General features: G+C 40.6%; 2 protein-coding genes across 2 annotated transcripts in view; one reads left to right on the top strand and one right to left on the bottom strand.

Moving 5' to 3' along the window:
- Positions 1–21,580, top strand: part of PSMD1 (proteasome 26S subunit, non-ATPase 1) — a 158,554-nt gene that overhangs the window by 70,496 nt on the left and 66,478 nt on the right. The gene's annotated exons all lie outside the window — the stretch shown is intronic.
- Positions 1,138–15,051, bottom strand: HTR2B (5-hydroxytryptamine receptor 2B). Its single transcript, XM_038742401.1, has 3 exons — positions 14,539–15,051; positions 6,697–6,897; positions 1,138–3,161 (listed from the first exon to the last, which is right to left on the bottom strand). The coding sequence occupies exons 1-3, from the start codon at positions 14,960–14,962 to the stop codon at positions 2,269–2,271; spliced, it is 1,518 nt and encodes a 505-aa protein (XP_038598329.1). The 5' UTR covers positions 14,963–15,051; the 3' UTR covers positions 1,138–2,268.

Raw genomic sequence — 21,580 nt, 5'->3', positions numbered from 1 at the left:
CATGCGATTCACAGCCAAGATTTGCTGGTATAGATCACTTGTTCCCAATTGGTATGCTCCAGGGACTCCTGGCATGCCTGAGGATTTTAGCACACTATCCTATTTGATTTCAGAATGGGAGCGATTTCATCCTAAAAAGGGTTTGTTTGCCCAGTGAGGGTTGAAGAGTAATGTGAATCTGTCATTTTTGTTTATCTAGATATCTTTATCTACTGGAGGTTGAAAAATTGTGAAATGTTTTTCATCTTGAGAGGGTTGTAAGAGAAAGCGGGTTAGTGGCAACAAAACAAAAACCCTAAATATTTTCAGTTTGAAATTTGAACCTCGAGCCTGCACGTTCTAATGTTTAATTGTGATGGTGCATAATGAATTCCCCAACAAGAACCTTTAGAGAAGCAGCCTGGCCTAGTGGGTAGAACAAAGGCCCGGGAGTCAAAAGGACGTAGGTTCTGATCTCAGCTCTGCCACTTGTCTGCTGCGTGACCTTGGACAAGTTACTTCACTTCTCTGTGCTTCAGTTACCTCACTTGTAAAATGGGGATTAAGACTTTGAGCCCTATGTGGGACATGGACTGTGTCCAACCTGATTATCTTGTATCTGCCCTGGGGCTTAGTACAGTGTCTGGCACATAGCAAGCACTTAAGAAGTACCGTAAAAAACAAAAACCAAGTTCTAGTACAATAGAAAGTCACTGCTGTAGTTTAGTTCACTTTTGTAGTCCTACAGTCTTCTACGGTTGGATAGCTTGTGTTTGTTCTTTATCCCTAATCCACATTTTTCTTCTTTCATCTGGAATATGATTTTCCTAAGGGTAAGCAGGTTAGGTGAGTTTATGTGCCATATCCTGCCCCTGTTTAATAGACTATGCTTTGGGGCCTTCTCAGTACAAATTTCTTGTGTTTTGTCTCTGATCTTGGGAGCCATGATTATCGTAGTGAGAAATGGGACAATTGTGAGAAACATTTGAAAGGGTAGTAGAATAGAGTAAAATGTTCCCGAACAGGTGTCCTTTTTGTAGTGAGCAAAAAAACAATGACACAAAAATCTCATTATTGGCGGAGAGTAATGAGAACTATAAGCATCCTTTAATCTTTGAATTTTTTTTTGCACTCAGACAGAGAATCTTTTGTTTTCCATTTTAAAAGAAATGTGGACATCATTGTAGATTGACCTGGCAGTGCTTCTGAATTAGGGTAACTAGGTAAAATGGGAGGGGGGAAAAGGATTTTTTTTAATTGCATGATTCAAAAGTCTTATATGATAGTCTCACAGATTAGATCATGTGGTCCCCTTAGACCTGTGGTAACTCAAGCACAGAAAGCCTTTGGAGGAAGATGGCAAATTCGAATGAAAACTACCTGTCTAAAACCTGGTGGGGTTTTTCCTTTTCTCAGAATGGAGACCAGCGAATGGAGTGGGTGCCGTTTATGAGGAAATACAGGCTGGGTTTTGCTTTCTCCTTTGTTCTCAGAACTGATTCTGCAGGACGTATTCCATCTTCCTGATCCTAAACTGTCACCTGCCTAGAAAGAATTGACAGTGTTAAGAATTAAGTTACCCATTTTTTCATAATGTGGGGGCTACGCCTCTGGTGAACCTGTGCTCAGCAAAACCTGTGATGTCACCATACCTTCCCATTGCCTTGTGCCATATGCACACACGTGCACACATGTAGAAGTGAAGTGACTTGCCCAAAGTCACACAGCAGTAGTAATTACACAATCACACAGTCACAAGTGGCAGAGCCGGGATTAGAACCCAGCTCCGTTCTGACTACCAGCTCCGTGGTCTATCCACTAGGCCACACTGCTTCCTTCTCACAACATTTCTTCCAATCTTAATTCTGATTTGATGTGAGAGAGATGCGTTGGTGCTTCTTAGAGAAGTTTCTGAGATGACAAGTATTAGGAGGCGAAGGAAAGGAAGACCAGAATACTTTGCACGAAGAGTTGCCTTAACAAATACCACAGTCACTATTATGATATTACTTCCTTTATTTGAGGCCCCTTGCATCTTGCTACAGTGCTCTGATCACTTTTATTTGCAGCCCAACAAAACAGCTTTCATGTAGAGTAGTTGTGTTCAGATGAGGAAGATTGGAGAACGTGATAGATAAACCTTAGTCTAAGAAGAGACAAATTAGAAGTTCTGTAAGATTTTGTTTATAAATATACCACTCGAAGATAGTACATTTATGCCCCTGTGCCGTTCCTTTATCCTTTCTGGGTAGCGACGGTCCTGTCCGTGTACAAACAGTGCAGCTCCTGCTATACGTAGCTCACTTGCTGTTCGGTTTTATCCGCTTCACTTTCTGTAAGAAGTAACGTATCCAGCAGAACGGCGGACGACGACTGGGTGGGTGAGCCGTGGAGCCTCATGGGGCTCTGATACGTGACGGGGCCGATCCCGTTCCGCATACTGTGCTTCATAAAAAGCTTGGAGTTTTCGGTCACGGAATTCCGTAAGGAGATCCTGCTGGAGCACTTCCGCAGGGCCATCATCGGCTTTGCGCTGCGATAGTTGCACGTGATGTACCTTCCAAACGCTTCTCGAAAGGCCTTGTTGAAGAGGGTGTACACGAGAGGGTTCACCCCGGAAGACACGTAGCCTATCCACACGAATATCTCCATGAGCTTCTGTAGGGTGGTCGGGCTACAGGAAGCGCACAGAACCGAAGTTATGTTTGTGATGAAGAAGGGGCACCACATCAGGAGGAAGAGGAAAAACACAATCCCCAAGACCTTGGAGGCCCGCTGTTCGTTGGTTAGGGTCTGAACAGACTTCTTCCCGAGACTAGACATCCTCCGAATGAGCAGCTCGTCGCTCGAGCTGGGCGGGTGTCTGTCCCTGCGTGAGCCGTCCAGCATGGCGACCTTCTCGGGCGAGGAGCCGGGGGTGTCGTCCTTCTGGAAGACTGTGGACACGGTGGACCACATGAAGCGCTGAGGTGGCCTGCTCTTGATCAGGTAAGCCTTCTTTTGCAGCGCTCGGATGGTGAGGAAATACGTGACTATCATAATTGCCAGAGGAACGAAGAAAGCAGCCAGGGAGCCGAAGAGTATGAAGTCGCCAAAGCGATGCGTTGTCAGCACGCATGTGATGTTATTGGGGTTGCCCTTGCCTGCCTCTATGCCCTTGATAGGGATTGGAATGGCAATGCCTGGAAGAGAACAGAAAACATGAAAGCTCTGTTAACCTCTTTTGGATCAAACAAGCACATAATAAGAATAAGAATAAGAATAATGGGACTTGTTAAACGCTTACTATGTGCCAAACATTGTTCTAAGCTGCCGGATAGATACAAACTAATCAGGTGGGACAAAGTCCATGTACTACGTGCTGTTAATCTAAGCACATCTTGGATGGCTTGATCTCTAAAAAACAAACCCTCAGAAAAGGTTGTACTTAGTGCCCTTCTCTGAGTTTCCTTCAAGTTGCTATATGAAACAGCGTGGCCTATTGGGTACTCTTTTAGACTGTGAGCCCACTGTTGGGTAGGGACTGTCTCTATATGTTGCCAATTTGTACTTCCCAAGCGCTTAGTACAGTGCTCTGCACATAGTAAGCGCTCAATAAATACGATTGATGATGATGATGATTGGGTAGAGCACAGGTGTTGGAGTCAGAGAGACTTGGATTCTAATCCTGGATCTGCAACCTGTCTGCGCTGTGGCCTTGGGCAAGTCACTCCACTTCCTCTGTGTCTCAATTACCTCATCTTTAAAATGGGGATTAAGACCGTGAACCCCATGTGGGGCAGGGACTGTGTCCAACCCGATTTGCTTGTATCCACATCGGCACTTAGTACAGTGCTTGGCCTATAGTAAGTACTTTAACAAGTGCTGCTATTAGTACGATGATGAGGGCAGCATTTTTAGGATTAGAGAATTTTAGCTCTTTTTAGTCTGTGGAGGGGCTTGGGAAGGAAGGCTGGTGGTTTGATTTAGATGCTATTGTGAAACTCCCGAACACGTGATTGTGAAATCTGCCGTAAATATTTGGAGCTTCTGGTGTAGGATCCTTAGGGTAGGAGCATACATCAGTGTAGGATCCTTAGAGTAGGAGCATACATCATGACAATTTTTCAACATCCTAGGTAAAACTGAAGGATTAAATAGTGTTCAACTTCCAAAAACTGCATATTACATAGGAGCCCAACTATAGTCCTTCCCTAATAATGAAAAGAACAAACAATGAAAAATGAAACTTTGATTAATTTTTGAATTAAATCCCCTAACTCAGTTGTTGAATTTTTGTAGTAGATTAAAAGGAAATAGAGAAGTATGGCACTGCTTAGCAGGAATACATACACTGTTAGCTTCCAAGTACAGTCGCAGCATAATGCGAAAATCGTGTAGTTGCAGAACTCAGCTTTCAGGAAAACTCACATCAAAGTACTCACTGCTTGTCTGATTCTGTGAGTGTTTACAATCTTTGTTTTGGCACCAAATTGCATTGTATCCAGCCATATGCTTATTATCAAGTATGCCTAATTGTGCTGTTGAGTTCAGCCAAGATGCACAATGAAAAAGATGCATTATGGAAGGACTGTTATACCTTTGCGGTAGTTTTACTCCTTTGGATAGAACAAAAGGTGTGGCTTTCTCTCTTTCTCGATTTCTTTATCCTCCCCACTACTTCCCTTTGTCTATTTCCTAAGCATCAATTTTCTCTTATTGTTTTAATTTCTGGTATTTCAAGAAGGTCCAGTTATAGAGGGATATTGAGTCTCACAGAAAAGAGGGAAGTAGACTTTGACTGAATTCATATCGATGTAGTCGGGTGTAAGTGGTCCTGGATTACTTTTCAAATGCTGACTTGTGATATTTCTTAGGAAGATTTTGAGCCGTCATTTAAACTGAGCTTCAAGTTATAACATTTCCTGTTACGATATGGTCCGGCTTTGTTCGTAAACTTGTTAAACCTGTGATATGGGAATTTTGCCATAGTTAAAAAGAAATGTGATTGTCTTCTGTAAACAACTTGACTACATAGAAGAGAATGAGCATAGCCTAGTGAGACAAGCACAGGAGACGCTTGGTTCTGATCCCACTTCTGCCACTTGCCTGCTGTGTTACCTTGGGCATCATCATCAATCGTATTTATTGAGCGCTTACTATGTGCAGAGCACTGTACTAAGCGCTTGCACTGTACTAAGCACTTGCACTGTACTAAGCGCTTAGTACAGGTCGTCTTCTTACATCTTACTTCTTACGTCTTACAGGTCGTCGTACTTCTCTGTGCCTTCTCTGTGCCTCCGTTTCTTCTGTAAACTGAGACGCCCTGTCCTCTCTACTTCAGACTGAACCCTCTGTGGAACAGGGACTGTATCTGACTTGTGTATCTTTAATCTACTCCAGCACGTAGCACAGAGCTTGGCTCATAATAAAAGTGCTCAACAAATACTGCAGCATTGTGCAGTGCTCTGCACGCAGTAGGTGCCCAATAAATCCTTCTCCCCCCCACCTTTGTTAAACCTTTTTTCTGGGACTACTTTAATACTCTACCACAGCCACTTCAGTTGCCTTAACTTTTCGAAGTTCAGTTTTCAAGAACTTGTTTTCCAGTGCATTCACTTTTACCTCACTTAGAGTTTCAAGTGTAGTCCTAACATGAATAGCAGCCATTACAAATTTTTTGTGGAATTACTCTTCAGAAAAAGCTGGTGTTACAAACTACAACTACCTCCCATGTTCAGATTAGGTTTGCCCAAATTTTGCAGTCACCACTTCCACCCTGTCGTCCTCCACCTGCATATTAAAGAGGTCGGTACGATATGGAGGTGCCATATACCTCGGGTTGCCAGATCTAGTTAGCAGAAGGGGAAAATTGTGCCGAAGCCCCCTCGTCATGAAGGACTGAGAGGAAAAGGAGAGTGTATTTTGAGTTCATCTCCAAGCTATACCACATTTTATACTGTAAAAGCAGCATGGCTCAGTGGAAAGAGCCCGGGCTTGGGAGTCAGAGGTCATGGGTTCTAATCCCGGCTCCGCCACTTGTCAGCTGTGTGACTTTGGGCAAGTCACTTAACTTCTCTGTGCCTCAGTTCCCTCATCTATAAAATGGGGAATAAGACTGTGAGCCCCATGTGGGACAACCTTGATTACCTTGTATCCTCCCCAGAGCTTAGAACAATGCTTGGCACATAGTAAGCGCTTAACAAATGCCAACATTATTATTATTATTATAGTAAGCGCTTAACAAATACCAACGTTATTATTATTATTTTTATTCTCTGGTCCCACCATTAATTATTTAGTTTTCCTTTTCTCTACATTTGCTGCACATTTGATTGTCACTTTTTTTGGTGTGATGGATTTTGCGTCACGGCCACTTGCTTGGCAACAGTTGTCCTAGGGCAGCAGCATGGCGTAATGGATAGAGCATGGGCCTGGGAGTTATGGGTTCTAATCCCGCTCCACCACTGGTTTGTGTGACTTTGGCAAGTCACTTCTCTGTGCCTCAGTTACCTCATCTTTAAAATGGGGATCGAGACTGTGAGCCTCACATGGGACAGGAACTGTGTCCATCCCAGCGCTTAGAACAGTGCCTGGCACATAAGAAAGTGCTCAACAAATACCGCAGTGATTATTAGTAGTAGTGTCTTCTATGGCCCACGACTTGAGTTGAATTCCCAAACCGGCCACGTATTCCCTAAATCAAGAGAATTGTAAGGCTAGATTTTTCTCACATACCTATTGAAATGAACCACACCACTGTTATCTTGATGAGTGCTGTTGCCCGAGAGTTATACTGACTAGCTTGGATTGGCTTCTTTATGGCTATGTAGCGGTCCACTGAGATAGCACAAAGATGCATGATGGATGCTGTAGAAAAGAGGACGTCAAGAAATAACCAGGCAGGGCAGAGAACCACAGGAAGGGGCCACTCTGACTCTGGAAGAAAAAAAGAATTCAAACTGTTTATTTCCCTTGATCAAACCTGTCATATGATTTACTGTTTTTCCTTTACCTGATGTTGTTGACATTCATCTCAGTGACTTACCTGACCAGAACACACTGCAAGAATAATGATCCGTTTACCGGAACATTTATTTTACTCTGTATATATTCTAGCATATTCCAGCTAAATAAAGCTCAGTAGCAAAAGGTAGCAACTGTTGGGGTCCTCTGTAAGCTCATCGTGGGCAGGTAATAATAATTATGGTACTTGTTAAGCGCTTGCTATGTGTCTAGCACTGTTCTAAGCGCTGGAGTAGATACAAGTTAATCAGGTTGGACACAGTCCCTGTCCCAGTTTGGGCTCACACTCTTAATCCTCATTTTTTTTGCAGATGTGGTAACTGAGGCTTGGAAAAGTTACGTGATTTGCCCAAGGTCACACAGCAGACAAGTGGTGGAGCTGGGATTAGAACCCATGAGCTTCTGACTCCTGGGCCCGTGCTCTATTAATAATAATAATAATAATAATAATAATAATAATAGTATTTGTTACGCACTTGCAGTGTGCCAGTGCTGCTTCCGTGTGTCTCTTATGAGAAGCAGTGTGGCTTAGTGGAAAGAGCGTGGTCCTGGGAGTCTGAAGACATGTGTCCTAATTCCGGATCTGCCAATTGCTTGCTCTATGACCTTGGGCAAGTCACTTAACTTCTCGGGGCCTCAGTTGCCTTAGCTGTAAAATGGAGATTCAATCCTCCCACCAATTGACCAACCGAATGAACTTGTATCTACCCCAGTGCTTAGAAAAATGCTTGACACAACTGCTAAGCAAATACCATTTAAAAAAAAACCCTGCCACTCTGTTAGAGAAGCAGCATGGCTCAGTGGAAAGAGCCCGGGCTATGGAGTCAGAGGTCATGGGTTCAAATCCCGGCTCCGCCATTGTCAGCTATGTGACTTTGGGCAAGTCACTTCACTTCTCTGGGCCTCAGTTACCGCATCTGTAAAATGGGGATTAAGTCTGTGAGCCCCACGTGGGACAACCTGATCACCTTGTAACCTCCCCAGCATTTAGAACAGTGCTTTGCACATAGTAAGCGCTTAATAAATGCCATTATTATTATTATTTTTATTATTATTCTCTCTCAAGTGCCTAGTACAGTTCTCTGCAAAACAGTAAGCACTCAATAAATACCATTGATTGTGGTAATAATTGTAGTATTTGTTAAGCACTTAGTATGTGCCAGGTACTGTTCTAAGTGCTGGGTCAGATGCATGAAATCAGGTTGGAAACAGTTTATGATGTTTCTTATACAAAGCCTTATTTATATCACTGGTCATTATCGAAAACTTTGAATCAAATTAGGGCACTTTGCCTTTTTATCCATTCTTTAAATGGGTATCACATCATATTCTGTGTCTTATTCTGCCGGGTGTATTTTCAGTGTGTGAAGAAGGGAGGACAAATCCTAAATTACTTCCCTCTGGTGGAGAGGGTATGCTTCAGAATGCTGTGTTTCATTGAAACTTTTCTTTCTAGAGTTGAGTGAATTATAGCAAAGTCTATTTGGTGATTGCAAAAAAAAAAAAGGTTACCATCTTAAATTAATTTGGAATCCTTATTCTGCTTATTTTTTATGACTTTAAAGGTAATAGCATTAGTACTAGGGGATATACTTGGTCTTGGAAATAAGAATAAAAACTATAGCTTCCTTTTCCAACTTTTACCAACCTCCCCAAATACCATTGATTGATTGATTGATTCCTAAGAGCACAGAAAAAGTAATTTTTGCTTCGTTACTTCCCCAAGTTCTTGCTTTAACTGGGTGAGCAGCGATTTGCAAAGCTGGATTATTTTGAGAATACGACCACTTGGACTATTCCAAATGAGTATCTATCTCCCAAAGTTTCCTAAATTCAGGGAATAATCGGTAGTAATCTGGATTTATTAATCAGTCAGTCAGTTCTTGCGAGAGTACAGTACCATAGAGTTGGTAGACATATTCCCTGCCCACTGTGATTAAGTCTGTAAAAAATGAATTTGTTTAATGAGTTCTACTTCTGAACAACAGAGATGGTGGTAATACGTGCTGCTGGAATTTGCTTATCAGTTAATATTAGGCTGCAACAGTCTAATTTTTGGGATTTAGTTCCTTTTGGTTATGTTTGGTGGAATAAACTGTCATGGAATTTGATTAAGAGGAATGGAATGGAATTTGAACATTGTTAGATGGAGGCAAATTTCTTTTTTATCATTTTGAGTTGAAATCTCCTTGTTTGAAAGTACACATGTAACTTCTTGGACTCCTCAAACCTGTTTGAAACTGCTTTAAGAGAAATTACAATGGGCATTTCAATTTGAAATTTTTAAAATTCTGGAGTGCACGGATGATATTAATTTTGCAAAAAGTGAAACGTGTGTAGGCTGAAGGCTCTTGAATTTCTAGTTAAAATTATTTAATAGGTTTAATTTTTCTTACTGGATTAGTTTAGCTTTATGAGTTATATTTTGTCATTCATTGTTACGGTTAAAGCTTTGGTTGTAAAGAGCAGTTCATTTTTAAAGTATATTGCCAACTCTCTACCTACCTTTTGCTGCTGCTTATTTTTTTCTACTTTGCTCCTGTTTTCAAATTTGGAAGACAGAGGAACACTTTACTGCATAAATAGCAAAAATAATACTTCTAAGTGTAACCTTTTTGCATTTCCCCCCACTTTGGGATATAAGACATATGTGAAAAAATTCTATATGTTCGTACATGATTAGCGAAGTTCTTTTGGGTAGCAGTGGTTACCAACTTAATGATGTTTTTGCCATTGTTAAGGCTGAACTAATGTATCTCGATTTCTGGAAACGGTGGTGTGCTGTAATCTTTCATGTATTCATTTGTTCTGTTCAACTGATGGAACAGAACTGCACTGAGTAGTACCTGAGTTTGAGGATGCTCTCTTCCCTGTTTTTATTCTGGCTGTTCTGCTCTCCTTAACATTCCCATATTCCACTGCCACCCAGACCATTTCCAGGCTTTCGGTCGAAAATGTGGGCTCCAACGTTTGTATGCTGCTTTTTAGTGATCATTGTTAAAAGAGAAAACTGGAATTGTAGGGTAGGTGCTAGCTCTGGTTCCCCATTTGGGGTCAGAACTGGCCCCAGCTGTACATTTTACAATGGACACCAAAATCAGTCTATATTCCCATGCTTCTAAAGACTTTTGTCCTCCCCTCTGCCCTTTCCATCTCCATTTTTAATGTCAGGTGGACGTGGCATTTAATCATCTCTCCTAAGGACCAATATAGTGAAAACAAGGATCCTTTTGTTTGTATTGATGCCTCTTTTTGTTTTACTGGTAGAATATTGCAGAACTGTGGTTTGGTGTTGAGTTTTGCCTAATGCCTTGCATCACAAAACCTTGATTTTGTTGTACTGTTGGATCAGGGAAGCTCTATTTTGGTGACCTTAGATTTTGAAGGTAGTCCTTAAAGTTGAATCTTCTACCGTGACTTTAAATCAATGAATGGTTCTTATGGAGAGCTGCGATTAGGAGGCCTTGATTACTTTGTGTGGATTTAAGTGGATATGCTTATTCAAGGATGAACAAAAGCCAATTCCAGAGGTTTACTATTTCTCTGTAGTATCTGTAGATTTTTGATTGTATTTAATTTTGCAGGCCTTCGTTACGTGAATTGCTTAGAGGAAAGGTATTTAATAGAATAATATCCTAGCACATATTCTTGGTTACTGTTTTCTTGTAACTAAACTCTGCTCCACAAATGACTGCCTTCTTTAAAACAAAGAATTTTACTAATTTAAGCATTCATTTTGGATGGAACGTTATTAGAAGGGGGCACTGAAGTGAAATTTGAAAACTACACTACCCTAGTTATTAAGGAGGTACGAACTAGAAGCGGTTGGCTTTGGATAATTCAAATTCAACCTCAGGAAAACTGCATATACCAAGAGTGTGTGGTATTAAGACACACTTTCTCCTGGTCTTTTAAAGGTGACTTAGTTTGTCCTTTTCAATTCTGGTTTTGAAATTGATTTTTATGTCTTGGTACTTCACCGGATTCACCTGAAGTCATCATTTATTCAGAGTTTCAATGTAAACTGAAGAAAAAATGCCCTTTAGTGCTAAGTATCAGAGGACTAGCTATATTTATAAAATGGCCCATCTAGATTTCTGTCCTGATTTAAAGGAATGTAGTAGGAGTAGGTGAAGGATTCATCAGAATATATAATGATGTAGAGAACAGGCCTGATACTCAAATACTGAGATTTGACCAATATATTCATTCAGTCAGTCATATTTATTCAGCACTTACTGTGTGCAGAGCACTGTACTAAGCGCTTGGGAAGTACAAGTTGGCAACATATAGAGACGGGCCCTACCCAACAGCGGGCTCACAGTCTAGAAGGGGGAGACAGACAACAAAACAATATAGAGATGTCTACCATAGTAACATATTATATATAAATGGGAAGGATATGTGAAGGAAACAGTTGCTTTTAATGAAGCAACCACTAACTATGTAACTCTTAAAATCTCAGCCAACTTTTAAGGAAAAATATCAGAATGTCTTCAGAGTCCTTGATGCTAATTATATGTAGAATTCAACTGTGCAGCAAATTCTCTCCGCTTCCAGATTTTTAAGTGTACATTAATTGAGCTGTTGCAGTTTGTGGACCAGCTCATTTTTCAAAATCACGATATAACAACTAAACCTTTTCAGTTTGGTCCTGCCCATTTAAGTTAAATCTTATTCCCACTGATCTATTTTGACTGTTTCAGACAGTAAAATTTATTTATGTAATAAGGGAAGCACTTTAGATCATGTATTCATGAACTTAACATAATAAACATTTGTTTCAGTTCCCAGAGTTAGCAGAAATTTGAAAGTTTAGCTTCTGACAGTATTGTTTCTGTGCTCAGAAGCTGAGAACACGGCTTTCTTTAGCAGTAGAGAAATATTAATAAATTAATTTTAGGTCTAAGCTTTTCATTGCCAGTAAGATTGAGAAGTGATACGTTTGTCATAAGTATTTTGTATCTTTCTCCCGTATAGTCATGCATTAGTCAAATCACATGAAATTGATTTAGATCACAGTTGTTTAAGAATGACCCCCTCAGACCCTAACCTGCTAAATTATGTACAGCATTTTCCTTTAGATAATATGGTATTTGTAAAAGGTGACAATGAAATGTTTTACATGATTTCCTAGAGGAATTCAGGTGTGAAATGCTTAAGGCCATTAGGGGGTTTATTTTTTAAATTAGATGCTTAGAAAGTCCTCTTATTTCTTTGGAGGGAAAGGACTACAGAAATAAAAGTTACAATGGTTAATATTATTGAAATTATATTTTCCAGAACTTTAGTTTATTCCCTGATAGGAGGGCACATTAGGGAGAAGCATTAATTTTTTCACACCACTAAGAAACTATGTAATTGCTATTATGTATTGACAATGGAGATGATTTCATAGAAGACTAACTGTGAGCCTGTTGTTGGGTAGGGATTGTCTCTATTTGTCTCTGTTACTGAATTGTACTTTCCTAGTGCTTTGTTCAGTGCTGTGCACACAGTAAGCGCTTAATAAATGCAGTTGAATGAATGAATGAACTGAAAGAGTTAATACTTCCCTCAGGACCCAATTAATTACCAGAGAGTAACTTGAGGCATGGAGAGAGTTGGGCTTATTTTAAAACTGCCCTGTAGATTAAAAAGGAGATTTAAAAAAAATATCTACTAAGGCAACTTCCACATATATGTGGGCTTGGATCCCAAAGGCATTTGTCTCAAACTTCTCTGAAAAATGCAGTAGTTCTAAAATCTGAATATTTGTACTTAGGAAATTGTCTTGGAAGATATATAATATATAAATTATGTATGTATATTCTTATATTTATGTAATATATAAAATCTGAGGGGTTTTTCCCCCTCTAAGCTTCGTATAACATAAAGCATTTGTTCTTTTCAAAATTAAGATTCTTTAAATGTTTTAGCCATGGTACAAGCTTTAGTGCCGGATTACTCAAGAGATTAAGAGGCTGAAAGAAGTAAGAAAACTAAAAAGGTACTGTTAATGATTAGAGAGATTAGCAAGTTAGGGAAACCTGCTTATTGCACTTATTCTTACTCAGTGTTGGCTTGATCTTTTTGGTTGAAGGTGATTTTTCGAGCAGGAAATGCACTGTATTGATCAGGCAGTTTGAAAAGTAGCAAGTCTCTTTGGAGATATTATTTAGAAAACTAACATTAATTTGATTTCTGGGTCAGGAATTAATTTGGTTTAGGTTCTTATAGGGCTTTCCAGCTGACTGTAGTCCATTTCTAAAAGGTATTTGTTGGAAAAATATCATTATTTGCATTCCCAATAAGAGATTCTATGCAACCAAATCATTTGCACAAATGGTATATCCTTTCCATGTGTAAATGTGGAGTGAAGCATATTCCTAACTTGATGTCTATATAGTTAAGCATGAAGGAAAATAGATTATTAAACATTTCCTGTGGAAGTGATTAGGTGGCCTCAAGTGTGTTTTATGCAAAGAGGCATCTCCCCAAAATCTCTTACAGCTGGAGTCTAGAAATCCATTATTAATTTTAGAACTTTAGTACCTAATTCAGTGAAAGAGTAATAATAAATTGCCCACAAATTTATTTTGGGCCAGACTTTTAATTAGTTTTTCTAAAAAGGAAATACGGGATGTGTCTAAATAGAACAAGCCCACATAAAAGTAACTGAAAGAAATATGAAGTGAATTTTAAAAGTCATTATGTTCCCTAAGAGATCTTTAGTTGAACAAAACAGATTGAAATAAGGATTATAACAGTAAACTAGCTGTATATATAATGGCAACAGATTTATTCCATGAAATCTAATCTCTTGGGATCTAAATTCTTCTACATGAAGTTCACCGGAGGCCTGAAATGAAGAGAACAGGAAAGATAGACTGGTTTGACAATTTCTTATGAAGCTGTTTCCTCCTGCAGCTGAACATTATTTTCCCTGAAATCACCCCACAGATATTACCAACAGTATCCCCAAGATGCCATCTAAATTGGAAAAGCTATAAAGAAAAAATATTCAAAGTGGATAGCCTTCTCCCAGTAAAAGTTGAGAAGGAAAGTTTATCGAAAGTGAGTGAACCCGGCAGAAGTAGCTCACCCAAAGTATTATAAATGATTGATGATAGAAATAAGCATTCTACAGTATTTATTGTGTAGAAGTTTTTTTGGTGCAACTGCAGTTCATGCCATTAATTTTTATGTTCTCTTCTGTGCAGCGTCTGTAGATATTATTTAGTCGAAACAGATGGTGTGATTCAGACAGGATTTCTTTGGTGATGCTGCTGTCTGAGTGGAGTTGGTAATTGGGTCCTTTGTAGTGAAACGTATTTGAGACTGCCCTTAACGTAAAGAAACATCGAAGAGCAGTTATTAACAGAACCCTCCACCCCTTTTTGGGGGTGGGAAGAGGTATACGTTGGGAGGGTCAGCCTCTTATTTTAGGCAAAATAAAAAGTAAATGAGAGGGTAACTATAAAAGCGTTTTTCTAGCACACTTAATTTATGCAGTTAATTTATGAGGTTTGGGTAGCAGGGACAATAATGACAAAAAAAAACAAAACCACTTACCAAACATGATCGTTAGGAGGGCGATTGGCATCACGAACAATCCAACCAACAGATCAGCTACAGCCAGTGACATTAGAAAGTAATTGGTAGCATACTGCAATTTTTTCTCCAGTGAAACCGCCAGGATCACAAGAATGTTCCCCCCGATGGTGGGTATTATCACCATGAGTGTCAGCAGAGCTGCCCAGCGCAGTCTGCTTCCCTGTTCGCCGAAGATCTGCTTAGAGTCTTCTGTTATTAATTGTGACGGTAAACCAGTCCCGTTTGGAAAGCTTGTTAGATGGGCCATTTTTGTACCTGGTAGAATATATTCAGGAACCGGGTTTTGTTCCGGCATCCCGTAAGAGCTAGCCCCTTGCAGTTTTTCTCTAGTCCAGTACTCTCCCGAAGGATGGTCAGCATGGTCAGCAGCTGAGCTGGTCATTTGCTTTTTTAAGACACTGTACCCATGCCAAACGCTCAAAGCCGAAAGAGACTCTTTTCTTTAAAAATGTATTTCTCCGCAACGACAGGGCAGGGGCATCTGTCCATCTTTGGCCTGGTCCAGTTGTCGCATTGTGCTCCCTTGGTTTCGTGTTTCTGAAAGTTTTACAAGGAAATCCGACAGCTGGGGAAAGTAGGTAGTTTCTTAGCTCCTTGTGTCTTCCTGTAGCAGCTAAATGGTGTATGAACGTGAATGCCAAAGGGTTCCCCCTAGATACAGAATATGCAGATTGCATCATTTACATTTTTTTATGTACAAAGAATAGAAACTCATTCTTGTGCAGCACAGACTCAGCCCCTCCCCATCAAATAAGTCTGCCCCGCTTTCATTCATCTTCCGTATTTACTGCTTAGACTATTCCCACTGCAGAGGTGATTTCCCCACCACATTTTGGTGATGGGGCTGATTTTAAGTCTGAAATAATTCTTCAACCCTTGCCCTGAAAGCCGCTTTCCCGAACGTGGGTGGCCGTGACGTTCGGAATGGCTTAGAAATCTCCTTCCGCAGTCCGTGCTTCATAAGGACCACAGTCATTAATCGTGACTACTAATTAATATATGGACTGTTTATGTGAAAATGAGAGTGAGAGTGGGTGTGGAGAGCTAGGAAAGGAAGGGTTTGAGGGCTTGCCTTCTAGCAACTTGAGCAAACCTTTTCAGTACATGTCAGACACCCACACAGAATGTGGCCTTCTTGAAGTGTTTTATTAATGGGTAAGTTGTGTATATGAGGAGGATTTGAGTTGTGATTTACACTTAAATATTTGTAATGCTATTTCTTGGTGTGATTTGGGTTTATTTTCAGCAAAGGACTCATTGGAAACCACTGTGTACCTTACTTTTCTGTGTATTCCTTTTGTTTAAAAAAAAAAAGGAAGAAAACTATTTGAAAACCTAGTGGTTGGTGGTGTTTTTGGGGTCATCAACTTAATCTTTGTCCTTATCACGTGGCAAATTTTAGCACAGATTTCCAACTTCATTGCTCTATGTCATATATACATGCTCTAACGAACTGTTTGGTTTTAAATGTTCCTTTGTCGGAGGCTTCATATGAACTGCCAAACATCAGAAACAAAGGTTACAAGTTCCAAATGAAGGTTTCTCCCTTGTATTCCCCCCCAAATTAAGAGTTTGTTTTCTGCTTTCAGGTTGTCATTTTTAACTCATTACTGATACCCCATGAGCCGGGGAAAGGGAGGGGCAGAGTCTTGTCAAATTAAAAAGTAGTTTTCCCGTACTTTTCGTTTCTGTCACTTTCTCATCTCATTCGTGTTTCGGTTTCCACTTATGTGTGCTTCGCCCTGGGCTTGCTAGCCAGACTTGTTGCTGCTGCTCAATTCCCCGGTTGAGTGACATTTTGTTGCATCCCTCTCTGATGCTTGAAAGCAAGGAAACAAACGACTTGTTATGTAGCTGGAAGTGAGCCAAGAGGGTTATTTCCTTTTTACTACTTTGCGTTTCTTCTTTGAGCCTTTCAGTATGCATACCAGACCCTGTGATTAGGTCTCCCAATCCATGCAGGATCATGCGCCGAGATAGCTTTGTAAAATTCCCTTAGATGTGATAGCACAAGTTAACCGTAAATAGTCCAGGTCCAGGGGAGTGTAACTTTCCCAAGTATTAAAGTAGAGGAGTAGTGTGGCCTAGTGGAAAGAGCATGGGGAGTCAGAGGACTTGGGTTCTAATCCTGACTCTACCCCTTGTTTCTTTTTTAAAATGGCATTTGTTAAGCGCTTGTATCTACCCCAGTGCTTAGTACGGTGCCTGACACATAGTAAGCACTGAACCAGTACCACAGTAATTATTAATAGTTCCATTTAGTTTAAGGCTCTTGCCCAGTCTCTCGTTTGAAGCGGAAGAAGCGGTGCTCCTTGTAGTTTTCGGAGGTTTATATCTCTCTAAGAGAATGCAGTGTTTTCGTTCGTTTTCAGTAGTCTGAACTCCAGCTCTGTTACAAGTAGTTATGACCCCTCTTTGGTGTGAAAATGCAATCCATTCACTTGTGGGCTCTGTCTTTGAGTTAGAGCTCTGAGTTGAATATATACACAGTTAATATATACACACTGGTATTGATATTTCACATGGATTAAAAAAAGGCTAATTTGCTTTTTTGAATAGTATGTTGTAAGGCTCTTCAACATGGGAAAGTTAGATACTGGAAATAAATTTTTGTCCTCCCTACAGAGTTTAGATCCCAGAGGTGTTTGGATAACAATATACATTCCACCTCGGTGTTATATAAACATTTGAGACTAGCTTAACTGTAAGATTTTAAAATTCTTGACCTTGCCTTTTAAAAGCATTATAGTAGGGCATTCATAGTTCCTAAACTTTTGCTATCTAGCCCAGCGACTGCAGTGTGCATTGGTGACATATTTCTATTTCAACAGGTTTGATTTATTCCACTCTTCCTGGAAAATCAATATGTTGGAAGGTATCAGTGGCAAATATCAGAATTTGACTACATTTTAAACTTTCGTTAGCACAGAGCATTTACAGTGACTTTTATACTTTAAATTCAGTATTTTAACTGATGCAAAATACCCCGCATTAATTAAATTTGGTCCGAGCAGATAGGAACAGTTGAAGAATCGTGTCTTGTCCCGCACTTCAAATGGTGGTAATATTTTAGTACTCCAGAGCAGCTGAGTGATGGTAATTGTCGAGTACTCTTTGTTCTGAATCTCAGTTTTGTGTGGTTCACACCTCTGTGACCTAGTGTGTGGCTCAGAATTTCTCATTTCATAAATGTCATCGTAACCTCATGGAAACTTCTGGCAGAACAAGTTCGGAACAATATTTAACAGAGCTTCACACATAGTAATCACTTAACAAATGCCATCATCATTATTATTATTAATATATTTAGCGGTGATTCTGTCTTACCTTCCCCTTCCCCATTTATTCTGGGTTTTTTTTTTTTGTTCAGCTTGTTTAGTTGAGGATATATGCTTTCCTTTTATATTTTTTGAATTCTACCGTATTGGGTTGGTAGTGAATTTATTTTAGTGTTGGAAGTTTCAAAAATATGTGATCAGCTGACCCATCTGTGCTCTTGTTGGTGTTTCTGCATTACTCTCATTTTTATGCCATGAAGCGTTAACAAACATTTTGTGGTTGATCTCTTATACCAGATGTAGGTTGAATTTAATTACCCAACAAAGACTTAAAATCCCTCGTTAAAAAAACATGCAACTGCTAGCACAGCTGGAGTGTGTTGAATTCATAGGGAGGTCTGCTTGAGGTGGGAGACCAGAGGAAAGAGAATCAAATAAAACGATTTTAAAAAAAATGTCCTGTTTTGTTAGAAAGAGGGTGAATGCTCACTGCGGGCAGGGAATGTATCCGTTATATTGTACTCTCCCAAGTGATGATGATGAAGATGGTATTAAGTGCTTACTACGTGCCAGGCACTGTTCTCAGCACTGGGTACAGTGCTTTGCACCCAGAAAGCGCTCAGTAAATAAGATTGAGTAGACTCTTCATCAGTCAATTATTGATGATTATTATTAATCGATTGATCAGTTAGTATTCATAGAGTGCCCACTTGGCCCCAAGCACTGTACTGAGTACTTGGGAGAGCAGAGTTACCCACAGTGAGCAACACAGACTTGTTGCATTTTTTGGTCAAGATCAGTTATCCACGATATCAATTGTAATGCTTAGTAAACTTTAAGGAGGGAAATACTGGAATGGTCTCTTTTAACGAACTTGAATTTTTGCCCATACCGAGCAATTAAAAGCAATTATAAACTCCGTCCCATTATTTTCAACTTCTGTTGTTTGTTCGACAGTGTAGTGGGCGGTCTCCACTGCTCTAGAGATGAGAGCCCACACCGAGAGATCGGAACAGGAAAAGCACAAGCCGGGGTAGAGCACACACTTCCTTTATTGCCCTCCGGTGCTGAACTTTAATTCGCACTGGGCAGACCCGACACTCCGGTCTCTGTAGCTTCTCACTCGCAGAGTGGGGGTGATCTGGTGTCGTTTTGCTGTTTTTAGTCTTTCAATCTCTCCTTACATATCTGTCATCAAACCACACTGTCCCGCCTCAGTTGTCGATCGTTTGCCCCCTATGAGCAGTGAACAGTGTCTGATTTCTCATTTCCCAGTGTTAACTGCGGTGCTCTGAACACAGTAGGCCCTCAATAAATACCTCTGGATGAAGATGATAATGCAGATAATAATTTTTCATTTCCCAGAGAGAGCCATTCAACAATAAAAACAAGTCATGGCAAGTACATTTTCACTTAATTTTGTGCAGTTCACTTCCAGTGCGGCAGACTTTTGGAGACATTTGTAAAGTGTAAAATCCTTTCAAGAGGGTAGTAGTTCTTGAAATGTGGGATTCTTTTCCGCTCTAGGGAGCACAGAAAGTTCAGAGCTCTCCCAATTAATATTTTTTTGGTGGCATCCAAGAGCAAAGGTGACATGGAAGCGAAAGGGGTTAGGGTAAATGAGGACTTAGTCAGGGAAGGCCTCTTGGAGGAGATGTTCTAAGAGGGCTTTGAAGGTGGGGGTTTCAGGACAGAGGGGTCAGTAGCTGCGTAGATGAGATTGACGTGCATAGAGTAGGCTGGCATTAAACTTATGAAGTGTGCGGTTTGGGTTATAGTAGGTGATCAGTGAAGTAAAATATGGTCTGTGGAGTTTATCATCCTCACCTCCGTCCCACCACAATCCCTCCCACCCCAAAGGTATAGTGGCAGTAAGGTTAAAACTGTATCATTCATTCATTCAATCATATTTATTGAGCTCTTACTGTGTGCAGAGCACTGTACTAAGCACTTGGGAAGTACAAGTTGGCAACATATAGAGACGGTCCCTACCCAACAGTGGGCTCACAGTCTAGAAGGAGGGGACAGACAACAAAACAGAACGTATTAACAAAGTAAAATAAATAGAATAAATATGTACAAATAAAATAGAGTAATAAATACGTACAAACATATATAAAGGTTCTGTGGGGAGGGGAAGGAGGTAAGGCGGGGGGATGGGGAGGAGGGGGAGAGGAAGGAGGGGGCTCAGTCTGGGAAGGCCTCCTAGAGGAGGTGAGCTCTCAGTAGGGCTTTGAAGGGAGGAAGAGAGCGAGCTTGATGAGGATGTGCGGAGGGAGGGCATTCCAGGCCAGGGAGATGACGTGGGCCGGGGGCCGACGGCGGGACAGGTGAGAACGAGGCCCGGTGAGGAGGTTAGCGGCAGAGGAGCGGAGGGTGCGGGCTGGGCTGGAGAAGGAGAGAAGGGAGGTGAGGTAAGAGGGGGCGAGGTGATGGACAGCCTTGAAGCCCAGGGTGAGGAGTTTTTGCCTGAATGTATCATTACATTCTTATGTTCATATGAGATATCGTTCAGTGAAAAGGCTTGATTGGTACACGTAGTTAAACATGCAACTTGCTCTGGAAATTTCCATTATGAATACTGTAAGTCCGAAAAACGTACGGTTTGATTCTCAAGGTCATGGGTTGTGGTACGGTGAAAATAGTTTGTAATTTTCAGATGTATCCCTTTTGCATTATGCGTTGGAGCCCCACCCTATTAAGACTATCTTTATAGCCCTGAAGTCATGTTTTCTTCAAAGCCTGTTGACGGCACTTTTCTTCTCAGCTTTGTGAGAAGTCCATTAAACAGAAAAGATTTTAATGTCTTGTGTTTATAACTGTTTCTTGGCAAGGATCGGAAAGGGGGATGATTCAGAAGTTTTGGGAAAAACAAGTTCTACCAGGTAGTGCAGCCAACTGAAGTAGAGGAATTTCAAACTTACTGGCAGTGGGAGGCCTTTCAGTAATTCATTCTCACAGGTTTTCAAAAAGTGGCATTTCTTCCCCCCTTCTATCCTGCACCCTCAATTTTCACCCAAGATTTTATATTAACCAAACTTAGCAGATTCTAGAACACTCAGCTGGCACACACTAAACCTCAAAACGGGCTTGCCTTGGGTTTGCTACTTCTTCATTGTATATACACCAAATATACATATTGAAGCTCTTTATCAGCCGAGAAAGTTAGTACTAAACATCAGCGCTTAATAACAGCCACTGATTAATATATCAATGTATCTATATCTGTAGATATATAGATATGCATGCAGCTTTATACAGAGTTGTATTCCAGGAGCACATCACTTAGTTCTATGCACTTTTGTATCTGTATTCATTCATTCAGTCATATTTATTGAGTGCTTACTGTGTGCAGAGCACTGTACTAAGCACTTGGAAAGTACAATTCAGCAATAAAGAGAGACAATCCCTGCCCATAATGGGCTTACATTCTAGAAGTAGAGAACAGTCTGTATCCTTTAAGCACTTGATATTGGTGCTATCATTGGTCCCCCAGTACTTATCCTTATACCCTGCCAGTTCCCCTTTCTATTTCAATGTCTGTCTCTCCTTCTAGAGTGTAAAAGTGGCTTAGTGGAAAGAGCAAGGGCGTGGGAGTCAGAGGTCATGGGTTCGAATCCTGGATCCGCCACTTATCAGCTGTGTGACTTTGGGCAAGTCACTTAACTTCTCGGGGCCTCAGTTCCCTCATCTGGAAAATGGGGATTAAGACTGTGAGCCCC

This window comes from Tachyglossus aculeatus, chromosome 1, assembly GCF_015852505.1.
Source record: "Tachyglossus aculeatus isolate mTacAcu1 chromosome 1, mTacAcu1.pri, whole genome shotgun sequence".
In the NCBI taxonomy this organism is placed as follows: Eukaryota; Metazoa; Chordata; class Mammalia; order Monotremata; family Tachyglossidae; genus Tachyglossus; species Tachyglossus aculeatus.
The sequence above is the reverse complement of the archived record's forward strand: the minus strand, read 5'-3'. Positions and strand labels throughout refer to the sequence as shown.